General features: G+C 40.0%; 1 protein-coding gene across 7 annotated transcripts in view; it reads left to right on the top strand.

Annotated features, from left to right (window-relative positions):
- Positions 1–26213, top strand: part of diaph2 (diaphanous-related formin 2) — a 381473-nt gene that overhangs the window by 303228 nt on the left and 52032 nt on the right. For all 7 annotated transcript variants that reach the window (XM_067599729.1, XM_067599728.1, XM_067599726.1 and 4 more), the window contains 2 exons: positions 5700–5864; positions 13417–13552. In XM_067599729.1, the coding sequence (XP_067455830.1) occupies positions 5700–5864; positions 13417–13552 (301 nt within the window). The remainder of the gene's footprint in view (positions 1–5699; positions 5865–13416; positions 13553–26213) is intronic.

Genomic DNA, 26213 nt, shown 5'->3' with positions numbered 1-26213 from the left:
GCCATGATATCTGGTGCAGATATTCATGTTTTTTGAATTAAAATAACTTTGGTGAACCCGAACCTGTCATCTACCGCCAACAACAGGTCAAACTTTTCACTTATCCAGTGAAATATGTACTGGATTGGCAGAAAATATGATTCAAACATTCACGACTGTCACATAATGTATCCTAAGGACTTTTCCCCGAGTGTTACAGTGAGCTGAGAACAAAAGCAGAAGTAAGAACAGAAAATTTGGGATTACTGTATATATAGTTTCAGAATGACATTTATGGACATTTGTTGTTGCTCTTCACTGAAAATGTAAACAGCAAAGAGATTGTATTCAGTGCATCTGGATATGTGACTGTGATCTGTTTACTTTTAAACATTCAGTACAATGTACCGCCACCTTGGGCAACTCCCACCTCCTCTCTTCCCTCCCTCTCTTCACTGGCACATCCTCCTCCCTCCATTCACCTCAGCACCAGGTCGCATCCCAAATTCCTGGAACTGGCTGCTATGCTAATCCCCTCTGACAGCCCCGGTGTCGGCACCATGGCCCAACTCAGGACGCTGTCAGCCTCTTTCCTGCTTGCCCTACGGACTTCCCTCTCCTTGTATCACCACACACAACAGAATAGCCCTGTCCTCCTCTCTTAGGAACCTGACTTACAATGTGGATAGAAATACTATAATGTCGGTACTTGGCTAATGGCAAAAACTATTTTATTCCACTGTGATCCCAACAACACAGTATTAATGAAGCTTTCCCCTTGTCTTTATTTGTTTAATCTGCTTTCTCACCTTTTTTGTATAAATTTGGGAAAATTGATGTTAGTAAAGTGCTAACTAAACAACAACAACACATTTTAGATTTATTGTAAGAAAATAAGATAAGAGCTGATACATTCATTCACAGATTTAAAGAGGCTAGAAATATTTTTTTTTCTTCATCTGAAATTCTGTATATGCTCTCTCTCACTCTGTGCCCTACCTCTGTACTCCATTCCTTCATCCCTCTATCATCCCACTCTCGCTCTCAACATGATGGCTTGTGTCCAGTCAGTGGGCAGCCTTGGTGTAATTTGGCCCACAGGGGCTGTTGGCAGTAGGTGTGGGGATAAAGGGAGCAGGGATGGTGGGGTTTGGAGAAAAGCAGGCTTAGTGTGGGGCCTTGGATTGAGGGGCCAGCGAGCACATAGGAAAAGCATTAAATAAACATTAATGGAACTAGGTTACAGGAGATTTATTAAGGAGGCTTTTTGGCCCCCACTGTAGGGTTTTATGCAGCACTTTAATAACTCTCTCGAGCGCACAGGTAAACAAACCAGGTAATTTATTGCCATCCGCATAGGGTGGCCATTGTGAAAACTGTTTTAACTTTTTTTTGGCTCATAAATGGATTTTTCTCATCTTTCTCTGGGTTTTATTGTGAAATTGAATAGGGTCTGGCTCCAAAACATGTAGGGTAAGTCTGACTTGGATATGATTTTGATGTCACTTTGTGATTCTAAAAATGAGTGCCCTTAATCGCAGCTTACTGATGTTAAATGTACCCTTTCTGGCACGTCAAACACATAGATAAAAAGTGACTGATTAAACACAGTAATGAGGACACTGTGACAGGACAAAGAACTAATTCTGCATTTTTACAAGGACAGAGTCAGAGAGGGTTTTGGCAATAGCAGGAAATTTGAGAAAGAGAATTCTAAAAACATGAACTAGAAGAGTGCTGCCATTGACATTACATTTCACATCTGACATTGTCTTTGTAAATCAACATTGTCAGATATGACGCTGTCAGAAACTGGAGTTGTGTAAGACAAGCTTTAGTGTGACGTTTAGTGACTTACTGCTATTCCCTTTATGAGCTACAAATGTTTATCCCCCAGTTATGTCAGCTTCAGTTATTGAAACAGTAATTTCAAGGCTATGCAGAAATTTTTGAAGTCACAGAGCTACAAAACGCCTGTATTTGCACCATTAAGTGTTTTAATCTGACTATTAGCAGAAAATTCAGTAAGCACTCCACAGATAGCTTTGGTATCATCCACATTTGCTCCATTGAGCCCTCCAGCCCTGGAACAATTGTCTTGCTATGCGTTGGTGAGGTTCAGTGCACAGGAAGTGCAGGCAGTAGCCCTCCTCTGAGGACAGCTTGAAGAGAAGAGCACAGACTGACAAACAGGGTCGGGTCAACCAAAGGCTGCATGATGCTTTACCTAGAGACACATTGCCTCTGCTCCCTGCTCTGCTCAAGTGACGTGAATACCAGACACAGCTCAGACAGCATACCTCTGAAAGTTCACTCCGAGTAGGAGAGAAAGAAGGGAGTTCTTGGTTGAGTGAGAGAATTTAATGGAGAGAATATCAAGGGGAAATGTAGAAAGAGAATTATAAAGGGGATGTGTTTCAGTAAGACAGCGGTGGACAGGAAGAAAGGAGAAAGAAACAGAAAAAGATTATCTTTGGAGAAGGAGAGACAATTAAGGCTACAATGACTGTTGGAAACTAAGGGAAAGAAAAGAGTAACAGACAGCATGACAGGAAGACATTCAAAGAATGGGTGTGTGAATGTGTGCATGCATACTATATCTATATAGGTGTGTGTGTTTGGCTGTTCATTCTGTGTCTGTATGTGTGTTTGATGAAGGCTCTACCATACCGGTTGTGTTGCTGCAGGATAGTGTGTGTCAGGCTCCATCAATATGACATGTCTTTGATATGGAAATACAAGGAGCAAAAGCCCAGCCAGCCTCAGTCCAGTCCCCAGCGGGACACATCTACCACTGTGCATGTGCATGCATGTGTATGTGAGTGTGTGGAAGAGACTAAGAGAGAGAAAGAGAGGAGAGAAGACAGAAAAGAAGACAGAAAAGTAGAGAAAAGGAAACACAGAGAACCATAAGCCACAACCAGCACCAAGAGTAACCAGTGCCTCAGTGTTTTTTAACTATTCCGTTCTGCATGAGAGGCAACAGTTGTGACCTGAGCACTTTTTCCTAAGCTAAAGGCACCGTGGATTCTGTTGCAGAGTGGAATAAATATTATGAGTAAATGCTGTTAATAACCATTTCTGTGCCAGTGTTGACTAATACCAACACACCTTTAGCTGCTAAATTGACACATTAATATTTGGCTTGCTTTTTGCCATGAACCTGTTGCTGATCTTTGTTTTTAGTTTAGCGTTATGAATATGTATGCTTTTTATGATTTTACAGTTATCATTTTATGTTTTTCATCCTCGCCAATTAGGTATTGTTGAGAGGGAGCATTTTAAATGAAATTCGGTCTAGCACTCAAAACTGACTGCATTAGTTTGTATTTTCGGATGAAGTACTGAGGTTCAATTTCACTATTAGATGACACCACACCATACGGCCTTGTTCATGGTGGATAGGTTTTAGAAGATGATTTTTTCTTTACAAGAATCATTTTAAGACTTCTCCAAACAAATACAGTACAACCCTGTCAGGGCTTTGGATGTTGAAAAGATATCTTACTTTGACAAAGTTTTACTTTTACATCTATCTGTCGGGGCCCCTGAGTTTTCACACAGAAGTGGAGTGAGGGGGAGGTGGACAAAAGAAGAGATAAAGGCAGTCTGACAGAAGCAAGGGGGATACATCAGGTCTAGGCAGAAAAGGAGATAGAGACAGAGAAGAGGAAAGACAGAAGGATGAGTCCAACAGTCGGGCCTGTGTGTGGGCTTTCTGCTGACCTGGACGGTGCCATCACTGCCCTGTTATGGTGAACACTAGCTTGCAGGGAGGTAATCCATCCAGCCTACCTTGCCAGTGCTTTCATTCCCTCTCAGATATGCAAAAGCTGTTCCACACATATTGTACACACTTACATGTGAGCACACATAAGTGCACAGATACACAACACACAATACAGGCACATGTGAATGTTTTATTTATATCCGCATGGGGGGAAAATGTGAGTTAATAACTTGCCTAGGGACGCATAACAATCCCTGTACCTTAACATGGACGTACCAAGATGACAGAACTAACAAATAAGTTTAAAAAATGGCATTGAAGAAAAATAGTGCCTTCTGCATAGTAATGGCAGATCCCTCACAAAGATCAATATGTTGATAACTGTTTAACCCTGACAATCACAAACCACATGCTGTACCACCTGCCTGTGTATGTTGCTAAGACGACTGTATATGAACATTAATTGCCTATAAGTGCAACCATGACGCAGAGAACAAGTAGCTGCTGGCTTAGTAACTAAATATATCATATGGAAAAGTAAAGTGAAATCCAAATGGTGCATCTTTCTGCGCCTCTCTATTGATTAACAATAACAGTATTTGCATATATTATAAGTTAAACACGTTAATGCACAGATCACACATATTTAATTTAACAAAGGAATATGTGTCTTATACATTTAATCAACAGTTCAAATATTGTCAAGTCTGGTTGTGCAAAGCCCTTGGGCTCAACAGCCAATTAGAATCAGAGCCTTGGAACCTTTGAACAGTTCATTAGTATGATGCACTGTATTTATGGAAACTGAAATTTTGTTTAAACTGATTCAATAGAGGTCTATTTGTGGTCAAAACACATTTATATTGACGTTTAAACTTCACTAAAACTACACTTTAGTTTTATTCTCTGGTCAACGGTTTCCATCACTTATGATTACTCACCAAAGTAAATGCTTGAATTGCTACTGCCTGCACTTCCTGTTGAATTGCTTCAATCTCAAAATGTGGCAGCTTTGCCAAAGATTGGTCCAACAAGGCAAGAAACAGGATCGGCGAGTCAATCAATTAGGTTTTAAACAAATCCCTAGGTTAGTCAAAGGTGAATGGTAAAATTAATTTCAGAACTGTTCATTGTAAAAATTCATGACAGTCAGACAGACCATCCTCCTTGGTTCAATGTATACTTACTCATACAATAATGGTTTTCCTGTGCTGTGACTGATTATTATACCACTCAGCTGTCTTTGCAGCAGGTGTTGGGCAACACTGCTGATGCATTGACACTAGCGCTGGTGCAGTTTATACAGCAGGTCTTTTTTTTTTCTTTTTTTTTTTTTCCAATCATGCACATGCATGCGTATACAAGTTTGTGTGTGTGTGTTGTGTTAAGTTGTGTCATGCTCATCCCACCCAGGGTATATGAGTCTTGGAGTGTCCAAGCACAGTCTCCATGAGGTCAGTGGCTGCTGTGATAATGCTTAACTGATGCCAGCTGTCAATAGCCATTCACCAGGAGAAAAGTGCTCCGCCTGTTCAGTAAATTACACAGTGCGACATGAGCTGTGAGGTTCAAAACAACCTGACCCCACTGTTGTTGGGAGAAACAATAGAACAATGACTGCAATCAGCTTTTCCAGCAACCATCTGTGTCATGCTGCAGACTACAAAACACCTTTCCATTACTCCAGGGCTGCAGCTATTAGCTCAACATGCCATTGACTCCAAAGTGAGATGGAGAGGTTATTGTAATGGCACATTAGATTGTCTGCGACCCTTCTTTATCCAGTGTTTTGTTTTGCTGACCTTGACATGGGTGGGCTTTTTGAATGCGATGAAACCTCTGAAGTGAACATTTCTCACAATGGCTTATTTTTTCGCAGATGAAAATATCTGTGAGGTGCCATTACACTGCAGATACAGTAGCTTTTAAATATGTTTTTTTCTGTGTTTGAAATGTTTTTCTCCCTTTTCCTTAACTCAATCCCTCTAACGGCTTCTGCAAGCATTCACGGGAGCAGTATGAAAAACTGTCCACCATGCACAAGAACATGCAAAAGCTCTACGAGAGCATAGGCAGCTATTTTGCCTTTGACCCCCACTCGGTCAGTGTGGAGGATTTCTTCGGAGAACTGGCCCACTTCCGCATCCTCTTCTTGGTGAGTATATCATTTATAGTATCTTCTGTACTTCTGCAAGAACATTCTCATGTTTCCTACAACTTGAAAGTAGACACGCACACATAGACTAACAGAAGCCACCGCCCACACATGCTTTTGCACACACTTTCACTTCCTTACACACAGTGCGTGTCATTATGAGAACAGAATTTGTTACATTTCCACACATGTCTATCAGGCTTTCAGCAGGTCCTGACAGAAGGTGAAAACATGTGAGCATTACAGTGCTGGATGAAACCGGACATTAAATGGAATTGCAAAAGCAAAGAAATTCCTAGAAAAATAATTACTGGTGTTGCCTTATTCTAAAATTAAAGACTCTTACATATTTAGGATTTGGGGCATTTTACCTGTAAGTCTCAGATAATCTGAAAGTGAGCAGAAATGGTTGAAACATTCCCCACCCAGTCATACATAGTCTGTCAAGTTTTGTGCTTTTGAGCCAATTAACTGCTAGTTTCAGTTCTGGAGGTAAATTCACTTCCCTTATCTGAGACAGTAACTGTTTTTTTTTTTGTTTGGTAAAGTATACCATGTTTACTGGCCACCTATTGTGGCCTTCATATTCCATTGGCTGGCCCTGACATTATTTTCAGTCTTCCTTTTAAGTTCTTGCACTATTCTCTGCAGGAATGTAACAACGCTCACCTGCTGTGTGATTTCCTTTCATATGTCATCTTTTAGTAGGTCATAATGCCACTGTGTCTGCTACAGATTTTTTTTTTCTTTCTAGCATCACTGACATAACCTCTTTTTGTCACAGTTTTTTTTTTTTTTCTTACTTTCTTCAATGCCATTTTAGTCTGGAAGGTTATGAATCTAGGCCTCTTATATTCTGCCAATATGGTGCTTCACAGGCTGTTTTTGAGGTAACTTTATTCAGGATTATTTGGTTCCAACGAACAGGTTGCCCACTTTTCAAGAGAAGCAAAACATATGCAGAGGGATATAAACACAACTCATTACTACCAACATTTTGATGGATCTGGCACATGTGACTATGTTTTCATATGCAAATATATTCACAAAACTGTACAAATGAAACCCTTAGTTTTTAAGGCACACTGTGTGAATACAGTATAAAAATGTGTTACCCATGCTATAGGTTGTATAGATAGAAGCTCACAATACATCTTTCCCACCTACATGTACTGTCTTATATCCAAATGGGAAACAAAAATGATCAGAGGCATTACCTGTATACACTATGAGTGTCAGATGCTTAAATCTGCAGTAAATAAGTTGGCTTTTTTTAAGAGTGGGTACTTTTTCTTCCAAAAACTACTGAAATACTGAAACATACTGTACAGACTTGTGAGCAGACGGAAAAAAGACAAAGTTATAAAAGACATATTCTGAAGATTAGAATATATTATTTGAATGAAGGAATGCTGAGAATAGGAATGTATAATTCCAGTGTCTTACTGATAAAAGAGGCTTGAAGCTTCTTAACCTGTTAAACAGTTCTATTAGCTTCTAGCTGCTTGCATGTGTGTTTCTGTGTGTGCTGTCACTGCAGGGCACTGGGCATAAATTCACTCTGCATTTTGCTGGTGTTATAGAAAATGTGGTTACTGAGAGCAGTGAATAAAACACTTAGGGCAAAGCAGCTTGGCTGTTAAAGCTGTGATATTAACAGTGAGGTACACACCACATAATCTCAGAACAAAGGACGAGTTCCTTTTTTCCTGAGTAGACAACTCTGTTAAACATTTATTCAAGTGCCTCTGCTTTTCTACCTGCTACAGTCTATCCATCCCTCCTGGCACCGCCCCAAAATTCCTGGTGTCAGGATGATGACATGGTGTCCAGAAGGCATGCTCTCAGTCTTCACAACCCATTAACGTGAATGGCAAGGTCCCCTTGTCTGAATCCTTCTCTTCTCTTTACTCTGATCCCTATCTGAAACTAACTTTTCATTCCTGCTGATCAAAGTGCACCAGCACACAACACAACGCTCCCTCAAGGATTCCAGAGTTGCATATCTCTAAAAGACGCATCCACCCAAGAAAATAAATTATTCTCTCAAGCAAATAGCTGCATATGAATATTTTATTACTGATTTAAACTTTCCTGCTATGGATAAGGGGAGGGAAGGGAGTGGGATAAAGTGTTGTGGTGTGGTTGAAATGGGTGGAGGGGGTTGGTTATAAGTTAATGTATTCATATAAAAACAATCCTTTAATCACCATATTCTTCAGATATTATTTTTAGTTTTTGGCTCCTCAGCTGTGCTGACAGAAAGGCTAATCCCATCTGCTTGCAGAGCATAAGGAATCCATGGTTGTTTCTAGTTGAACATTTTTATTTTCTAACCCTGTGAAAACAACTGAGCTAGCTCCTTTGCAGCACAATGAAAGTATCTTTCTTAGCTTTTCTTGTCAGTGAAGGAATTTTAGGGAGATGCTAGTTATTTATCTTTGACAAAGTTGAGCTACATCAACCCTACTGATGTTCTTCTAAGTTGCAAATCTAATATGAGTACTTGTCAGCCAATAATTAAAAAGAGCCCTGAATTTAACTTCTTAATATGCCTGGTGTGCCTCAGACTTTTATTTCAATATTGAGACATTGAGTTGTTTTACTCAGACAAAACATCTTCGCTAACTTCTGTCTATGTTGCATTACCCTGTTTAATGCATTCACAGCACAAAGCATTTGCAGTATTACAGAATTCCATTGCAATACAGTCACCCTAAATTGCTTTTACTAAAAAGCTAGAGCTTAATGCACCCGACCGACATGAGGCATTTGAGTAAACGCATTGACAGACAGTCCTCACAGAACTGAATGTAACTGATAAGAGAATCCATTAACTCTATTTTCCTTCTGTTTCATTCTCTTTCTCTCCCTCACTCCCATCCCATTCTCTTTTTCTCTGTGGCCAATGAAATATTATTTGATTTCAGCACATGGAGTCAGTATTTGAAGAGTCCAACAATTTGTTAATTTAATGCCGCTGCCATATTCTGAAATAGAGTATGAGTGAAATGCAATCGCAGGGTCTGTATGTGTAATCCTGACCAGGAGCATGGGGGATGAGGATTTTTCCATTAATGAGTTATCAAAGCGCAGCAGATGGGCTGGGATGAGCTAACAGTCTTCCTTGTTAATTGAGTGACTTTCTAATAAGACCAAAAGACCCGGACCGGGTTAGCAAAGTAGCAAGATAGAGCATCTAAGAGATTAGAATGACGATTTGTGTGTGTGTATGTATGTGTGTGTGTGTGTGTGTGTGTGTGTGTGTGTGTGTGTGTGTGTGTGTGTGTGTGTGTGTGTGTGTGTGTGTGTGTGTGTGTGTGTGTGGATGCATCCATCCGATTTTGAGCCCATTTGATATTTCTAAAGCTTGCTAATTCCTTCACAATATGACAAATTATCACAATAATGCTGATCATGCTGAAGACGATTCTTTGACAGCGCCACTCTCACCACCTTCATGCTGAATCACTGTCCTGTTTCCTCAGTATTTTCATTCACACTAGCCTGACAAAGTCATTAAAATCATTGCACCAGATTTTGGAGGTCACCTATCAATATGGGAATACATCCATACCACAGAGCAGAAGTCTCACAATCTGTAACCTATAACTTCTTGAAGCCATTTCCCCCCACATGCTGGCACAAAGTGTAACAGATGGCTAATAAACACATTTTCTGCTTAAAGCCCAGGCGCTGTAGTGTTTGTAAAATTCAAATGAGATATAGCAGTGACACTCTCTGTGTGAGATCACTGGTGCAACTGAGCAGTTGGAAATACTCATCGCTCCCTCACTGGACTGGCAAACTTGTATGCATGGGAGGGGGGCCATGCTGTGGGAGATGTATTGTGTTGTGCACGGTCAAGGAAAAAAAGCAAACATTTCATGAATTATTGAAAGAACAGACCTGGAAAGGGAAAATGCCGCCTGGCCCTTGTTGGTAGATTGGACCTGTGGGTTACGCAGCATTCAGTTTCTCAGCCAGGTATAGATATAGGAGTACTTATAATCTCCATCTTAGACATACCAGAGGCCATAAGTATGACACACGCTCACTTTGTCTCTTGGCCTCCATGAGCCTGAAAGAGAGAATGTGCTGCTTCAATAATGTTGTTGACAACCCTGCCTGGCATTAAGTTGCTATTATGCAAAGCTACACATATTGTTTTGTCTTTTTAAGATTCTAACTCTGAATTTACATACTCCCTGAGCAATATGTATACAGAACCTGCACCACATTTTCCCATTTTTCACTCGGGGAAGTTCAGGGCACCAAGCCAGTCATAAACATGGCCTCTAGACTACAGAGTGTCATAGTTTTATTTAAATGTTATTAGGCAGAATCCTGGCCACAAAAGACAGGGAGATTATCATAGGGGACCAATATTTTGACCTTTTGGGTTACTTTGACATGTTTCACCACACATCTGATTTAGGATACTTATTGTGTTGTTCCTTAATTCTCTTATATTGTATTTTATTTTCATCTTTCTGCAAAACGTGTTAATTGGTAGTCATCGGTAAAAACACAGCAGGTCCTAGTCTTTTTCTTTCTTTCTCCCAATACACACTAGCAAAAATCCCAGATTCAATTAAGCTGAATAGTGATTCAATACTTAGGTCATGGTTTCTGTACTTAGGTCATGGTACTTAAGCAAGTTCAATTCAAAATCAATTAAAACTTGTAAGAAAACCTTAAATTTACAATATTTTATCTCACGTATGTATTCCCAAGATCAAAACTGAACCTCCATGCCCAAAATAATAAAACTGTAAGTTGGAACCAAAAAAAGAATAACTATTAAAATCAATACACTCAGTTTATTTGATTTCTTATGTAATAAGATTAAAGTGTCTTGTGGTCCACGATGCTGTCATGTTTCAAGACAGAATTAAATAAACCTGTTGTCTGCTGGACCCAGGTGATCCTGACAGGAGGAATAAATGTGTATTTTACATTTTTTAGCTCAATTAGAAGATAAAATGATTGTAGATTGTTTTAATTTGAATGAATAACTATAGCACTATAACTATAATTATATAATTATTATATTACTCAGGGACCAATGATTGAGTGTGAGTGCTAAAAATAGCTTGTTTCCATGGTCACCTGAAATTATATTATAATTTTTAACTTTGATCTTAAAGGTGCAGTGAGTAGAATTTAGTGGCATCTAGCAGAACAGACTTGGCAGAAATAGAATATAATATTCATAAGTATTTTTAATTAGTGTATAATCACCTGAAAATAAGAATAGTTGTGTTTTCGTTACCTTAGAATGAATCCTTTACATCTACATGGGGAGCGGGTCCTCTTCCACGGAGGCTTTTTACAGTAGCCCAGAACGGACAAACAAAACACTGGCTCTTTTTCGCAAGTTTCCACCGTAGGTTCTCCTACACTCTTGGAAGGGGAGGGGGAATTACTTGGTTGCAATCTGCAACCTCAGTGCTAGATGCCACTAAATCCTACACACTGCACCTTTAACTAGGTAATAGTACTCAAGAGACAAAACAAGATGCTTGGATTTTTTCCAAACAACCTTTTCAGCATTGTTGAGTTTATACAGCATATTTAAGTAGATTCAAGAAGAACCAGATCTATTGACTTATGTTCCGATGAGGTGTAAAACTAGTTCTCTGCACTGAAGATTACTTTTGAAAAGACATCTCTTGACGATTGTTTATCTCTTGTATGCCCTCCTACAATATACAGAATTGCCAAGAAAATGAGACCTGATACAATCAGTTGTTGCCAACAGCAAAATAGGGGCCGTTAAAGAGAAAGGTAAAGGGAAAAATAAGAGAACAGTGAAAACATATTTGTTGCTATGGTAATTAGTGGTACTGTTTGATTAGAGCAACATAATTACATTGCATAATCATGTTTACAGTCAAAATTAGTTGTTTGTTTAAAATAAGTTTTGCCGGCAGGATTTTATTTGTAATCTGCATAATTTATCTTCCAATTTATGCTGTAGATGTTGAGCAATGCAGTGATCCAAAATGAATTGAATACTGTCGGTGGATGAAGACAGAAATCAATTTAATTTGTTCAGCCAGTGCTGTCCATCACTTAAACAAAAAATGCACAAGTTAACTGTTTCACTGAATATATGTTACAGCACCAAAGTGCACACAGTAAATAGGCCTTATAGAGCATAGCTTTATTATTTACACAGTCTTGATATGGCGATAAAATGTGTGTTGATTTATGAGTGTTTACTGACTTACTGTATAGGAGCTGACGAAGCAAAACATCTCATCTTACGTTTACATAATGCACACAATACAAAAACACACTAATACACTCTCCCTTTCTATTTTGCTTTCCTCTCTCGATTATGCTTCCTTTGATCACCCTCACTTGACTCCATTACCCCCACATCGCTGCCTTTCTCTTCCCCTTTCTCTTCCTATGTCTCTCTCCCTCTCTCTCATTGCCCTTGTCATCCAACAAGGAGACAGTGACAATGAGGGCTTGTGTCCTTGGACATGGAGCAAAGCTCTACTATTGACTGGCATGATGAGCTGCTCTTTCCTTGTTCCTTCCCCACAATCCCTGTAATCCCTCTGTCTTAGCTGCCAACACGACACACACATCAGGACCACAGGGGCATTAGATGGGGGGGCCTACTGTCGCCACTTATTATATCAGTGCACAGACAGGGCCATGCCTTCACTTACTGACACACATACATACACGCACACACACACACACACACACTTATGCATACATAAGGGGGAACACCAAAGATGAGGAGAAGCACAAAGATGCCCATGGACTCCAGCATAGGCTCATATGCATGTATACACACATGACCTCTCACACACATACACAAACACCTGTGATGGCTCCTGTCAAGGGCTGCACCACAGGCCCGGGATGAGAGAACATTTTGTTGTCTCCAAAGGTCATACGGTGGCATCTTACTCTCTGCTGGCGCAAGAACAAACTGACACATTTGTAAAGGCTGAATCCGTACCGTTGATTATCTCTCTTTTTCTGACTCCTTCCTGACATTTCAGCCGGTCACGAAGGAGGAGGAGGATGATATCTCTTTCTCCATCCTCAGAGACTAGCACACTCCTGCTACATTTTATTTCTTCATGCAACAGCTCCCCCATATAGTCAAAGGAAATACATTGGCATGGTACATACAGTATATACGTGTGATGAGCAACTATCATGATTTACATATTTATAATGTGCCATATCGTTGTACTATTAACAACAAATCAGCTCAGTGTGTTATTTAAAATATGTAAAGCAGTGCAGAAGCCTTACAGACGAATAGGCTTGTATGAACAAAGCCCATACACAAGGCATGATTTATTGTTTATTCCAGCAGCTTATCTCTAACTATCAAACAGTTCTCTGAATAAGAATTTGCTGATGGCATGCTGCTGCTTCTGAACACTATACAGTAGCGAAGACACTAAAAGAGTGGTGGTGGCAGGAGCCAGATTCTGATTTTATCTGTGTGTGTGTGTGTGTTTGTGTGTGTGTCTGTGTGTGTGTATGTGTATATGTGTGCGTGCCTCATCAGGAAGCAGTGAAGGAGAACCACAAGAAGAGGGAGATGGAGGAGAAGATCAAGAGAGCCAAGCTGGCGAAGGAGAAAGCTGAGCGTGAGAAGCAGGAGCGCCAGCAGAAGAAGAAGCAGCTGATTGACATGAACAAAGGTATGCCACTTCTCCCGGCGCCACCACAGAGACAGAGACGGGGAGGCAGGTGGGGATTTAGGAGGAGAACAGGAGGATGGAAAGGGGGTTTCATGGAGTTGTGCTTCACACAGATTTGAACTCAGAAGGAGGAGGATAATGTGTAGGAGTGGGGGGAGTCATCTTTTCAGCTGTGAGAGAGTTTTATACTTACTCCCATAGCCGATGCAACGCTTCGAAAAACAGCAGACAGATTATGCTACTTTTAGCTTGTTTATTTCCATGGTCGACTGGCTGTATGAAACAGGCTGAAAGTGGCTCTGTAGATTACTCTTCCAACAATATCATGCTGTTGTTATAAGTTTTTCACTGGTCGTGTGCAAGCAGTACAACAGAAAATTATGGTTCCACCAGTCTGAGATTGTTTGTGGACAGTGTGCAATATTTATTGTTGTGAATCACTGGAATTACTCTGTTGTCCTCCAGTGATGCCAGTAAACCGTGTATTGATCAGTGTAAGTTACAGTTGTTCAGACATGAAAAATTAGAGCGACAGAGCTGGGTGCCTGTGTCTAGTTATGCCAATGACATTGAGAAGGAATTTCAAGCCTGAAGGGGCTTTGCAAGCAGTCAGTGTGGTCTTTTGTCCATTTTTTTGACAAACAGACTGGGATTTCCACAATTCACCAGCTTCTAAATGTCAGCACCAGCCAAAGACCTCTCTGTAGCTCAGCCACATTGGGAAATGTGACAAGACAGTCTTCAGTATGCCACAAACTCTCCAAGATAATTGATGCATGTTACAGTTTTATTTTCTCTTTTTTTCCCTGAGCAGTGACCTCTTTGAAAGCCCCACTTTTAATAATCCAACATGTCTGAACTGAAGGAGGCTGTCTACCCCTCTCTCTCATTCTGGCTAACCAGATGGAGAAGGCTAGAGAAGTAGGTATGATATTAAATATTTCTGCCAGAGCAGATTTTGATCTCAGTCTCTGAATGCCATAATATGACTCTTATGAATAAAACATGAGGATGACATGGGCAACGTTGCCTGCAGCCTTGGAGATAGTGGGGATTGTCCTCCACACCAACACCTAGCTTGTTGGAGTGTCCCGATCACAATGACCTTGGCAGTTGCAAAATGCACACTTAAATTCAAGATGTGCTAAACTCTGGCTGCTTTTTTTCCCTTGTCAAGGTTCTTACCTGCACTGACTACACATTTTCATCAAACCTTGAATAGTTTCTTTTTGTGTACTAACTTGTCTCTATGTGGAATGTAATGAGAGACAGGTTAATGAAAAGTGAAGCTTTTTAAATGGATTTGGTGAATGGAAAGCTGACTTTCAGCCAGAAGCAGGTTCGGAGGTTGCAGCAATTAGGTGTTCTGCTCTTGTGTTCTCTTTCTTTAAAGGGTGGGTACATTATTTTCTGAGTTTCTGAGGTTTTTATATCCTGCTGTAGCCACATTATGCTCCATATGTATCCAAATCCAAAAACTCAATTTTGGTCGAAGTACATATGTTTTGGCGTCAAAATGCTATTTTCCCAAGCTCTTCTAAAAGCTTTTTTTCCCCACATGACCTGATGTAGGTTTTTGCATGATGGGTAGGTTTCTGCTACATATAAACTGATATAAACCCCCTAGCCTGCCTAGCCAATGACCACTCATGTTGCTGCCGCTCAAAGTTTAATACACTCTGAGCTCTCCTCCTGCCAGTAAACTGCTCTGGATCAGCGCTCTGGTCCTAACTCATATCACTGCTTTTTGCTAACAGCTGAGTACGTTCGAAAAACCTGGAAAGGAACGCAAGTGGAGTCATCCTTTAAGCTGTTTGGTTAGAACAAACATAGCAGGATATTCAGTGTTTTCTTGTTGCGCATCTTTCTTTTCTCTGCCTTCACTCCTCTCCAGCTGACAGATGGCGCCAGTGTGTGTGGCCAGCCATCTGCTGCTGTCAGCTCTGTTTGCGTTTGTTGTTTCTGTCATTTGTCACAAAAAACGCTGACTCTGTACTGGTTTATGATCATCAACTACTCTTTGATATCTGATTTGCTACCAAAATACTGGTGAAGTACAACCTGGGTGGACAGGTTTCTATCGTGAATACCTGCTCGCCTCTGCCACGCTCTGATTCCACCGCCCCAGAGGAGGCGTCATAGTCTCCACGGTAAATGCAGCGGTCTGTTGGTGAGAATGTTCGAATTGGATCGATCTCACTCGGTACTGTGCGCTGTGATATACTGACCACCTAAATATAACAAGGACTTCATCAATGACTTTTCTCAACTCTTGACTGTAATTAAGCCAAAATTGACAAGGTTCTAATCGTCAGAGAGTTTAATATTCATGTCTGCTGTCCTACTAAGCCATTGGTTAAAAACTTACTAAATCGTATTGACTTTCAATCTTGTACAGTCTGTGGCAGGTCCTACACAAGAGCATGGGCACACACTAGATCTTGTTTTATCATGTGGTCTACCTGTTTTTAACATTGACGTATGCAATATAGTTTTCTCTGATCACATGCCTGTTTTATTTGATACCTCTTTCTCCGCTGTCATATCGCTAAACCATGTGCTCCAGCTCATTGTTTTCGTATGTTTAACCCTTCCCCTGCTGTACAGTTCTGTGCTACTTTTAAAAATGTTGTTGAGACTCCCTCAGGGTCCCCCCTTTGTTTTAATACTGAGGAGTTAATCTCACTATATTATTCCACCTGCCGAAACATCCTGGATACTGTCGATCCATTTAAAATCATGCGTTCTTAACCTAAATCTGAACCGTGGTTGAATGACACTACTCGTGCTGTCAGACGAGAATTCAGGAGAGCTGAACGTAAGTGGAAAAAAGAAAAGTTGCAGGTGTCTTTTGACATTTTAAAGGACAGTTGGTGCATATATCAGAAAATTGCTAACAGAAACTTGTCAAAGCTAAAAAGACAAAATTTCTCTCTGATATTCCTCAGAAACCTGTGAAAATTCCTCCACTTCTTTGTTGACAAGATTGCGATCATGAAAGCACACATCTCACCACCTTGTTATGACCTATCCATCACTGTCACTTGCTCTGCTGTTTTTAACCTGTTTGAGCCTGTGTCTCTTTCTCTTCTAAAGGAAATTATTGATCATATAAAATATTCAGCTTGTCCAACAGACATCGTCCCCCATTCGCCTTTTTAAAGAGATTTGTGGAACTATTGGACCAAACATCCAAATAATTATGAACAGCAGTCTCGCTTCAGGTGTTGTACCAGCAAATTTTAAGCATGTAGTGGTGCAACCTTTGATGAAAAAATCCAATCAGGACACCTCAGTCCTCTCCAATTTTAGACCAATTTCCAAACTCCTGTATCTTTCAAAAAATTAAGATACAACTGTACTCATACAATTGCAAGCTTTTTTAAGAATACGGTACATGGCACTCTTGAGGTGTTCCAGTCTGGTTTTAAAGGCCTTCACAGCACTGAATCTGCACTTTTGAAAGTTTTTAACAATCTTTTATTAGCTACTGACTCCAGGGATTCTGCCATTCTTAAGCTTTTAGATCTCACAGCTGCATTCGACACAGAAGACTATACAGTAGTATCCTCATCTCTCGTCTGGAGCATTGTGTTGGCATTAAAGGTACAGCTCTTGAGTGGTCCAGGCAGGGCCGTAGCCAGGGTTTAGAAATTAGTGAGGTCCAGAATTTTTTCTTTTAATGGAGGTTATTTACTGCATTTCTGGACGAGCAAATGTCTGATGGGGATACCTATGCTGCGCTGTTGCCACCCACTTATTTTGGAACAAGTCTTCTCTGTATCTGTAAATTCCTGACTCTGTGTGACTTCATTCTTAAATTTCACACGATCAAAAGTATATAGTGACTCTTGTTTCTCTGTTCTCCTCCTTTCTGTTCCCCTCCTCTGTGTTCTCCTCCTCTATGTTCTTCTGTCTGTCCTGCTCGTCTCTGTTCCCCTCCTCTCTGTCCTCTTGGTCATATTTTTCTCTGGTTTCTTCTGGTTTAAATAAATCTAGCATATTCTGCCATAATCTTTTTGGCATTCTTCTTCTCTTACTAGTCTGTCTCTCACTGTTTTCTGTGGGAGGAGTGATCAGGGATGTTGATTAGACCTTATGACTCACATCACATTATGCATCACATCATGATGCTTGAAGATAATTTCGGATGAAGGGTTTGAATTAATGTATGTATTTATTATTAAAATATAGCAAGGGTAATACAATAACAAATAAAACAAAACACTGAACAAAAAAAATACATCCAGGGTCTGCTATAAAGGCTATAGATGTACAACATTTTAAATAATCTGAGTACTTAAGAAGGTTTGGCCTGGGCGATGCACAGATTGGGGAGAGACGTCTTTCCCACACAGAAAGCTGTCTTACTGATAGCTGTCAATTTCAAGCAGTTTTACGTCATGCAGATGAAGAGAGACAGTAGGGAGGGTATCCACTAGCTGGATAGACATTTTCAACTCCTGATTATAACACCAATTGTTTTTTATTTGAACATAAATATATATAGCTGGCCATGGGTTCAGGTCTTGCTTGTCTGAAAGGAGTTTTTCTTTCAGCTTTGGTGACTCTGTATCCTCCTCAGCACCTCTCCCTTGTGGAGTCCCTCAGGGTTCTATTCTCGGGCCAATCGTATTTTCCCTGTACATGGTCCCCTTAGGGTCCATTCTTAGAAAATATGGCATCTTGTTCTACTGTTATGCAGATGACACTCAAATTTACCTGCCTTTGAAACAGAGAGATGCAAACTCTTTAAAACCATTGTTGGACTATCTCAAGGACATAAAAGCTTGGATGGTTCTGATATTTGGACCCAGCTGTGCCTGTGATGCCCTCATATGTAAAACCCAATGTAAAAATTCTAGCTATCCAGCTTTTTCCAGCTGAGGCTCTTATCTAAGGTCAAGTGCACACTTGGCGGGTGTATGGCTGGGGACCCAATGGAGTGCAGTGTTGAATTTGGTGCAATTTGGACACATGATATAATTAATATTAATAAACTTTTAATAAACCAGGAAGCCACTACGCTCTGTGCAGGGGCAGGGCGGAGCTTCAGGGCTCTGCAGACTGGCTCGAGCATGTCAGGGAGAGACCAGGGATGAGGCATGACACAAGTCAGAGAAAAGTAAGAGAAAAGTAGACAGCAAAAACAGAGCTTTTTATCAAGAATGGACACTCTTACCCCGTGTCTAGACAGAAAGCGTAGTGTTAGCAGCACGTTTAGCAGATAAGCAGCAGCAGTGAATGACCACACAAGAGGCATTCAGGTACATTGTTGAGCGTAGGTCACCTGCGTTTAGGAAGTGCTTAGAGCCCAAAATACAATGACTGTAGTTACAGGTGTAAAACAAAGGAAATACTTCCATGGGCAGTTCAAAACCAGTTTGTCTCATATGGCCCAAGACCGTGGCAATTGTGAAGAACTACTACAGACAAAGCACAAGTCTTTGGAGCAAACATATCATTCAAATCCAAACTGAAGAATCAGAAAATAGGAACGATCTAAGAGTCCAATATGATCAATCCACTTTATTTTAGGATGCACATCATTTTATTTTTAAATGCAGCCCTTATTTTAGTCTACTTGAAATCAGAAAAGAACATTTATTTACTATTAGAGCACTTATTATTTATAAAATGTGTATAATAGACTGTTAGTTTCTTTCATGTTGTTGGTGTATATACTCATTCACACCTCACATCAACTGTAATTTTTCTATGTGTTGAAGCAGCGGCCGGAGGCCAAGCAATTGGCCTCTTCCAAACAGGCACATTTTGAACAGGCACTGTACTAGTTATGAATAAATTTGACTTGACTTGACTTCACTTGACTTGACTTGACTTGACAGCCTCGGCTTGAGAGTCTTGGCTCTTCTCTCCCATTCTGTTCGAAAATTATATATGTGTTTCATATATTTTGAAGAGTTAGTTATTTGAGGAGACTTTTTACATCACTATTTCACACTGACATCAACCATGTTTGTCTGTGAAGGTCGATGAAAGTAAGGTAATGTAGGGCACAAAGAGGCTTGTTTAGTTCCTCTTACAATTAATTAATCATGTCCAAACATTTTCCGCATTAATTTTGCATTTGAAAGGTTGAAAGGCTAATTGAAATGCTGAAATAGACCTTTCGTTTGATATATCTGTTATTTTAATCCTAACCTTAGTGTCAGATAGATATAAAGATAGGTAGGTAGGTTTGAAGTTGATAGATACAAAGGAAAAATTTTTGACCTGAATATAGTGCAATTTTATGTTTACTAATCCATTAGCATGAACAGATGGGGTAAACATATGGCCATTGTGTTAGGAGAATTATGTACAGGTCAATATCTTATCTATTTTATGGATTTACTTATTTACTAATTTTCCGTATTGCTTAAAAGACTTTTGACAGATCATACTACTGTGTTTAATGCAATTTCAAGAGGCTATTTTTGAGAAGGGATAGATTTTATGTCATTTCACAAATTGCGACCTAATCCTCTTCGCTTGCAAATGATTAACAATGAAATGCATTTTTAATGAGAGTTTAATTCATTTAGCTTTTGCCAGGATGGCACCAGGGTGGGGGAAGGGAACCAGACAAATGCTTTTAGGAAACTGATTAAAAAAAAAAAAACATTTTTCTCATTTCCTAGTTGATGAAACTTGAGAATATGCTTTCTGCAAGTTCAATGACATCCACACTTCTTCAACAAGCATGATTGATAGATGAGACAAGTGCAGAGCTAAACGTGTTTTCCCTGTGAAGTATTAGAAATCCTAATGTAGGAAATAGCTTATGAAATCATTACCCATCACCCCATTTGTTTTAATTTTCTCTAAGTGGATTTCCATATTCTCTTGAACTGACCAGATGTTCAACATTTACTAAATCACTTTACTTCACTGGAAATAACTGTTGAACACTGCAGAATAAACCCAAACTAATGCATCTGTCTGAAACAGGGGAAGATGGTTCATCACAGCAGGATATTTTTTATTGCGACATATGAAACAATGTCACAAGTGGCGTGCCGGTTGTGTCAAGAGCCTGAGTGTGGTAGAGCATCTGGACTTTCTTTTTCTAAGGCATTTGTGAGGAGTTGCAGGCCCCTCCGGTCACATACTTGGCTGGCATCACCAGGGTCAGTGCCCTTGTCTGGGGCAAGTGTCTGCACCCACATATTGACTTTGTACCCCAGTCAAATCCACTAAGCTTTGAACAGAGCCAGAAAGCGCACATGCCGCTTTGAGCACAATGCAGCTTGGCATAAGGCACATAGGAATAGACAAACAGCCATAAAAAGTTATTTGAACATTTTATTTAGTCCAGGCATTTCTCCCAGGTAGCACAATACTGAAATACTGAAGTACTTTGTGTTTAACATGTTTTCTGTCAACTTTTTCAGACCTACTTCATGCAGTAGTTTTTCAATATGTGTATAGGTGTAGTAGTTTGTGAAACAGTCCCCTCCACCATATGTACATTTTTTATTGTCAACCTGAGGATTATCAAATTTAGAGGCATTTGTGGTAGCATGTAGGTTTTTATGGCTGTACCAACTGTCTGGTATATTACTTGACTACACATATTAAATGTAGTCAAGCTGGACTAACATAGTATCAGAAGAAAGCATTTTCTTATCTAATCTTAGATCTTAAAATAGAATAAAAATATAATGATGAAAATAAAATGTTCTATTAAAAACCCCAAAACACATGACGCAGTGACTCAACAGATGCTGTTTTTATGATTAAGTTTTACCTGCAAAGTCATCATTTTTTTTACTGTATAAATTAGAGCCCCTATCAGCCACTTCAATCCATCCTTGCAATAGCTTGCAGACAACAACAGAATGCAGACCTATACTTTGGTTTGCTCACTTGGTGGGAACAGAGTGAAAAACAATGTCAATTTAACTTTTGGAACATGCTTTATAGTTATCTTAAATATAGTTATCTTTGTTCACACAATAGCTGCTGTGTATACAACTTCTATATGTTTGAATAGGATAGGATATCTATATGTTTAAATAAAACTCATAAATCTGATTATATTGAACTTCTTAAAGGGACACAACCACAGATCTTTAACTAAATATGCAACCATTGAAAAACCCGTCTGCAACATATACAGTTTGGGGTTTTTTTGTTGTTTTTTTAATTGTAGGTTGTGCTTTAATGTGTTTCCATAATGTCCTTTTCTTCTATTCTCAGTACTTTTCTATATTATAGTGTGTCCTCCATTCCTCTCCAAAGGCTTTTTTTCCTGCTGGTGATAGTTGTCTAGACATTTTTCCCGTTCATCTAGGCCTGCTAGAATGAGGTCTCCTTGTCTCTATGATTCTCTGCAGAGAACAGTTGGCATGTTGACAATGATGGGCCTGCAGCTTCTATTTATGCATCCTACTTGTCAACCTTTCACACTTTGAGGATGAACTAGTATATGTTTACATAAATAAAACTGGGCTCCTCTCAAAAAAGCATTTAATTTACTAAATACAAGCAAAATAAGTTTTTGCAGGCTTTGAGTGCATTTCAGAGTACAGTATTTGTACTGTATGTTGTTTTTTTTTTTTACACTGTTGGTATTTTCCATATGTATCGGCTTTAGTCTACATATTATTACTGAATTTTAAATGTGGATTATAGACAAACCAAATGTAATATTTATAAAATAATAAACATTTAAGACACATCCCACATCCACAGATGTTCAGCTTTTCTTATAGGCTGGTTCTATAAAACTAACTTGTCTTCATCAGAGTTTGTTTCCTCCTTTCCTTGTTTTCTCCTATTCATGCATTTTTGCTTAACAACAAGGTTGTAAAGGTGTTTTATTCTTTTGTTTACCGAAGCACATTTTCCAAATTCAAGCTCATATTAGTGGGCATGCTAAACAAAATTGATGTATGTCTGTGCAGCTGGCTGACTGGCTGTGGCTGGCGGAGCCTTGTCAAGAATGACAGTAGTGGAGATGTGGATTGATGGCTTTGTGTGACACTGACAGCTGCCGGTAGGCCAGTGCATACCTGCGTCGCAGCCATGCCAGCTAGGTGATCATAGACAAGCACTGACAGGCGGCGGTGGGGTGGACAGGTTGGCTCTCTAAGTTTGCATAGTGTCTCCACAGCACAGCAGACATGGCAAACAATATTACCAGGGGAGATAGCTTGTAGAGACGTGAAGGTCAGAAACCCAAGTAGATAAAAGAAATGTTTCTGGGAGAGATTCTCACTATTCTTCAGCTTAGCTTGGGAAATGAAGCCAGTATTAGGGAGCTAAAGCTGACCTTCATGTTTGATATAGAATATAACGAACAAGGACAGACCTTTCCTGAGTGCAATGATAATATATGGTACAATGCCTATGAATTTGTTGCCTGTTCATTCCCTGAAGTGCAATCTCTTTGTCATGCCACCGATCACTCCCATGTCTTGTTACATGTTTGTAGTTTCTAAAGAGTTATTAAAATGAGGCATCTTTAAAATCATCTGTATACGGATGTCACAACAGTGTAATGCCAAACTTCTTTGTCCTTGCACTGGAGCTGTGTCGACCCAGAGTGCAGGAAGTAAAAGACATGCTCTGAAACTCCTGTATGGATTGGTGAATTCCATCATTACCTTGAAAAGTGAGAACAAGGGCGCCAGGATTATCTGCTGCCATACACCCATTCTAATAAATAACAGCATATTAAATTGTGCTATATCTCCAGTCAGAATCAGAATCTGCCTCAAGGCGATGGCAAGGTGATGGCCCACACAATATGGTTGAATACGTCTCAGCTCAGGCCTACACAAGCAGACAGAGTGAAAAGAAGTGTGTGGAAAAAGATTATCATAAACAAATAACAGGATTAAAAACATCTGATTGAGTGAGAAATCACATTTTGTAAGTGAAGGTGATACAATAAAATACTCATCCTCCTAGATTTTAACATTTCCTATGCATTTCCATAAATAAATGACAGGATAAGGAAAACGAGCCCAGCTTCATAGGAAGTCTTTTAATATTCTGTGATAAATACCATCGTTCATTAGCAATTAAATGCAGCACCAGGGAATAGGCTCTCCCTGTCTGCCTTATGCATTAAATTGTCAAGTTAAATATGTATTGTTATTTTTTTATTCCATGGCCGCTCTTTTGTATCGGTGGGAAGACAGAAAACACTGATTAGATTTCACCTTAAAGTTTTTAATCACTTATCTGTTACCTTTAAATGAATTTAGTTAAGGTCATAATGAAGGAAGGGAGACATGAATCAGATATGTCTTTCAGGTTTTCTCTCTGTCCCTCTGCGTCTTTGTGTCTCTGTTTCTATCTCACAAACACACTTTACTCATCCCACCATGTACTTTCCTCTCTCCGCTTGCTTTTGTAAATTTTCTTCTTCTCCTTGGTGAAATCAGCTCAGGCACAGTTGAATCTCATTAATTTGTGGGTGGTTCAAGTGTCTGATCATTTCCTCTCCTAGATCTGGACCTCACCAGTCACTTTACAGTCAATCAAACCTAATTACCCTCACTACAAAGACCATCAAATTCCATTGTCAAATCCATTTAGCTTTCCCAGACAGCACCGCCTTTCACTGATGCAAACAGCCCATGTGGGGTTTGGTTCAGATGTTATCTTGATGTAGATTCCAGAACTCAGCATCCGCTATCCAAATGTGCTGCTTGTTTAAAATGGGGAGTCTACTCTATCCTGGATGGATGACATCCATAGTGTTTATAGCTTCCCAATATAATTCCACATGTCAAAGCAACTTTGACATCCCTTTAATCTCAATAACCTGATTCATGTAAGTGACTCTGATAGGAACAGTCACAAATGCTGAATGTCTGTACAGTCAAGATGCTGTTGGCATGGCATAAGTAGTTCTGTAGTTCTGTAAAAGATGTTGGTTATTTACTCGATGTGTCACGAATTTGAGGTTCAACCAAAGAACAATAAAAGTGCCTGTCACCTGCAACTTTTCAACTAACTAGCCAACTTGTCAAAAATCTAAAAACATTGTAGTGGTAGCAAAAAGTGTTAAAATTGCACTAAAGCCCCTATGTGTAGGGTTTGTAAATTCCTGACTTTGGTGACTTTTAGTGGTAGTAATAAAAAGACCCTGTGGGTGATAGTAATGGATGCCAAAACATAACTCACTTCCAAGGATCTAACCCGAGCAAACTAGAATGAATGGGCTTAAAGCACCACATAGACTACACCCAATTTCACAGGGAATGTCTTATTTGTCTCCAAAGAAAAGCAATTGTCAACATAATGATTTAAAAGATTCCATAATTGCATAAAAATATACATGTGAGGGCTTTTTTATAGTAGCTAGACAACAGATTTCACAACTGCTTCAGAAAACACTGACACTATACTCTGTTGATAAGGTAAAGAAGACAAACACATGACTGAAACTACAGTTAAATATAGTGAACCTTTTAAAAATTATATTTTCTATGTAGTCACCTGTAAGACCACACATTATGATCACTTTACAGTGACAGCTTGGTTGAGGGCAGTCACCATCAAAGGCAATGCTGTGAGGTCACAGTGAAAAATCTACCATATTGCAGCTAAATTTAGCTTTACTTAGCCTATGAAAAAAGGGCAGTAGTGGTCTACTCTTCTGTGAGGACTGGCTCCTGTGGCCCTGCTGGCACCCTGACTTGTTGACCCCATGTGGTTCTGAGAAAGTGTGTCAACTTAACATCTGTCAGTGCTGGGTTGGAGCTCTCCCTTGTGTCTTGGTGGTGTCACTGGGCAAACTAGCCAACAGCAGTGGATAGATGGTGATAGCAATATGGTAACCAGGGGGGCCCGCAGGCAGTAGAAGTAAATGATAGCAGAGGAAGCAGAGTGTGGTGACTGCTACGTTGCAAGCGTCTCTCTTCCCCCTTCCCATCTTCCAACCTCCCCTCCCTACTGTTTCTCACTTGGGGCCTGGCAGCATCCATCCAGATGGAGGGTTTATTTTTGTTTTTGTTTGTTTACTTATTCATGCATCCAGCTATTTGGGGCATCACAGGGGCTTTCGTTCCACCACAGAATGCAAATCGCCACGGCGGCTAATCCACTTTCATCTCTCCCTTGTCGACATCCAACTTCTCTCCACGTTTCCCCCAGTCTCTTGCAGTCAGGACATCTCTTTTTCTTTCAGGGTATGGGATCAGGCTTGCAGTGACCAGGCCAGTCTAGCTCCAACACTTGTCTCTACTTCATGCATGTCAAACACAATACACCTCTCACCTCCCACCCACCTTTCCCATCTTCAAGACAGTCTGCCCTCTCTCTGTGTTTTCCCTTCCTTTCTTGCCCTGACAATGGCGCCACACAGGGGCTTATAGCAAGAGGAAAGTAGTAGCTACACTGCCATTCCCCCTGGAATGGAGGGTTGTGGGAGCATCCCTAATTGAGTTAAGGAGGACATGAGTGGGTTTGCTCATCAAGTTGTTACAGTAAAACAATCCAGATTAATCAGCAGGCAGATCTGTCTTTTTTATTACCCATCTTACCCTTCCGTTCCCCTTTTTTCCTTCTCTCAAGTGGACAAGTAAATATGCACACACATAAACCTACGAATTAAGGACTGGGGCCTGTCTGAAAAGTTTCTCAGGTCATTGTGTCAAAGCTTTGTAAGGGTTGGGTGGTTGCACTGCCAGGAGAGAGA

This window comes from Thunnus thynnus, chromosome 9 (assembly GCF_963924715.1).
Source record: "Thunnus thynnus chromosome 9, fThuThy2.1, whole genome shotgun sequence".
NCBI classification, from domain to species: Eukaryota; Metazoa; Chordata; class Actinopteri; order Scombriformes; family Scombridae; genus Thunnus; species Thunnus thynnus.
The sequence above is the reverse complement of the archived record's forward strand: the minus strand, read 5'-3'. Positions and strand labels throughout refer to the sequence as shown.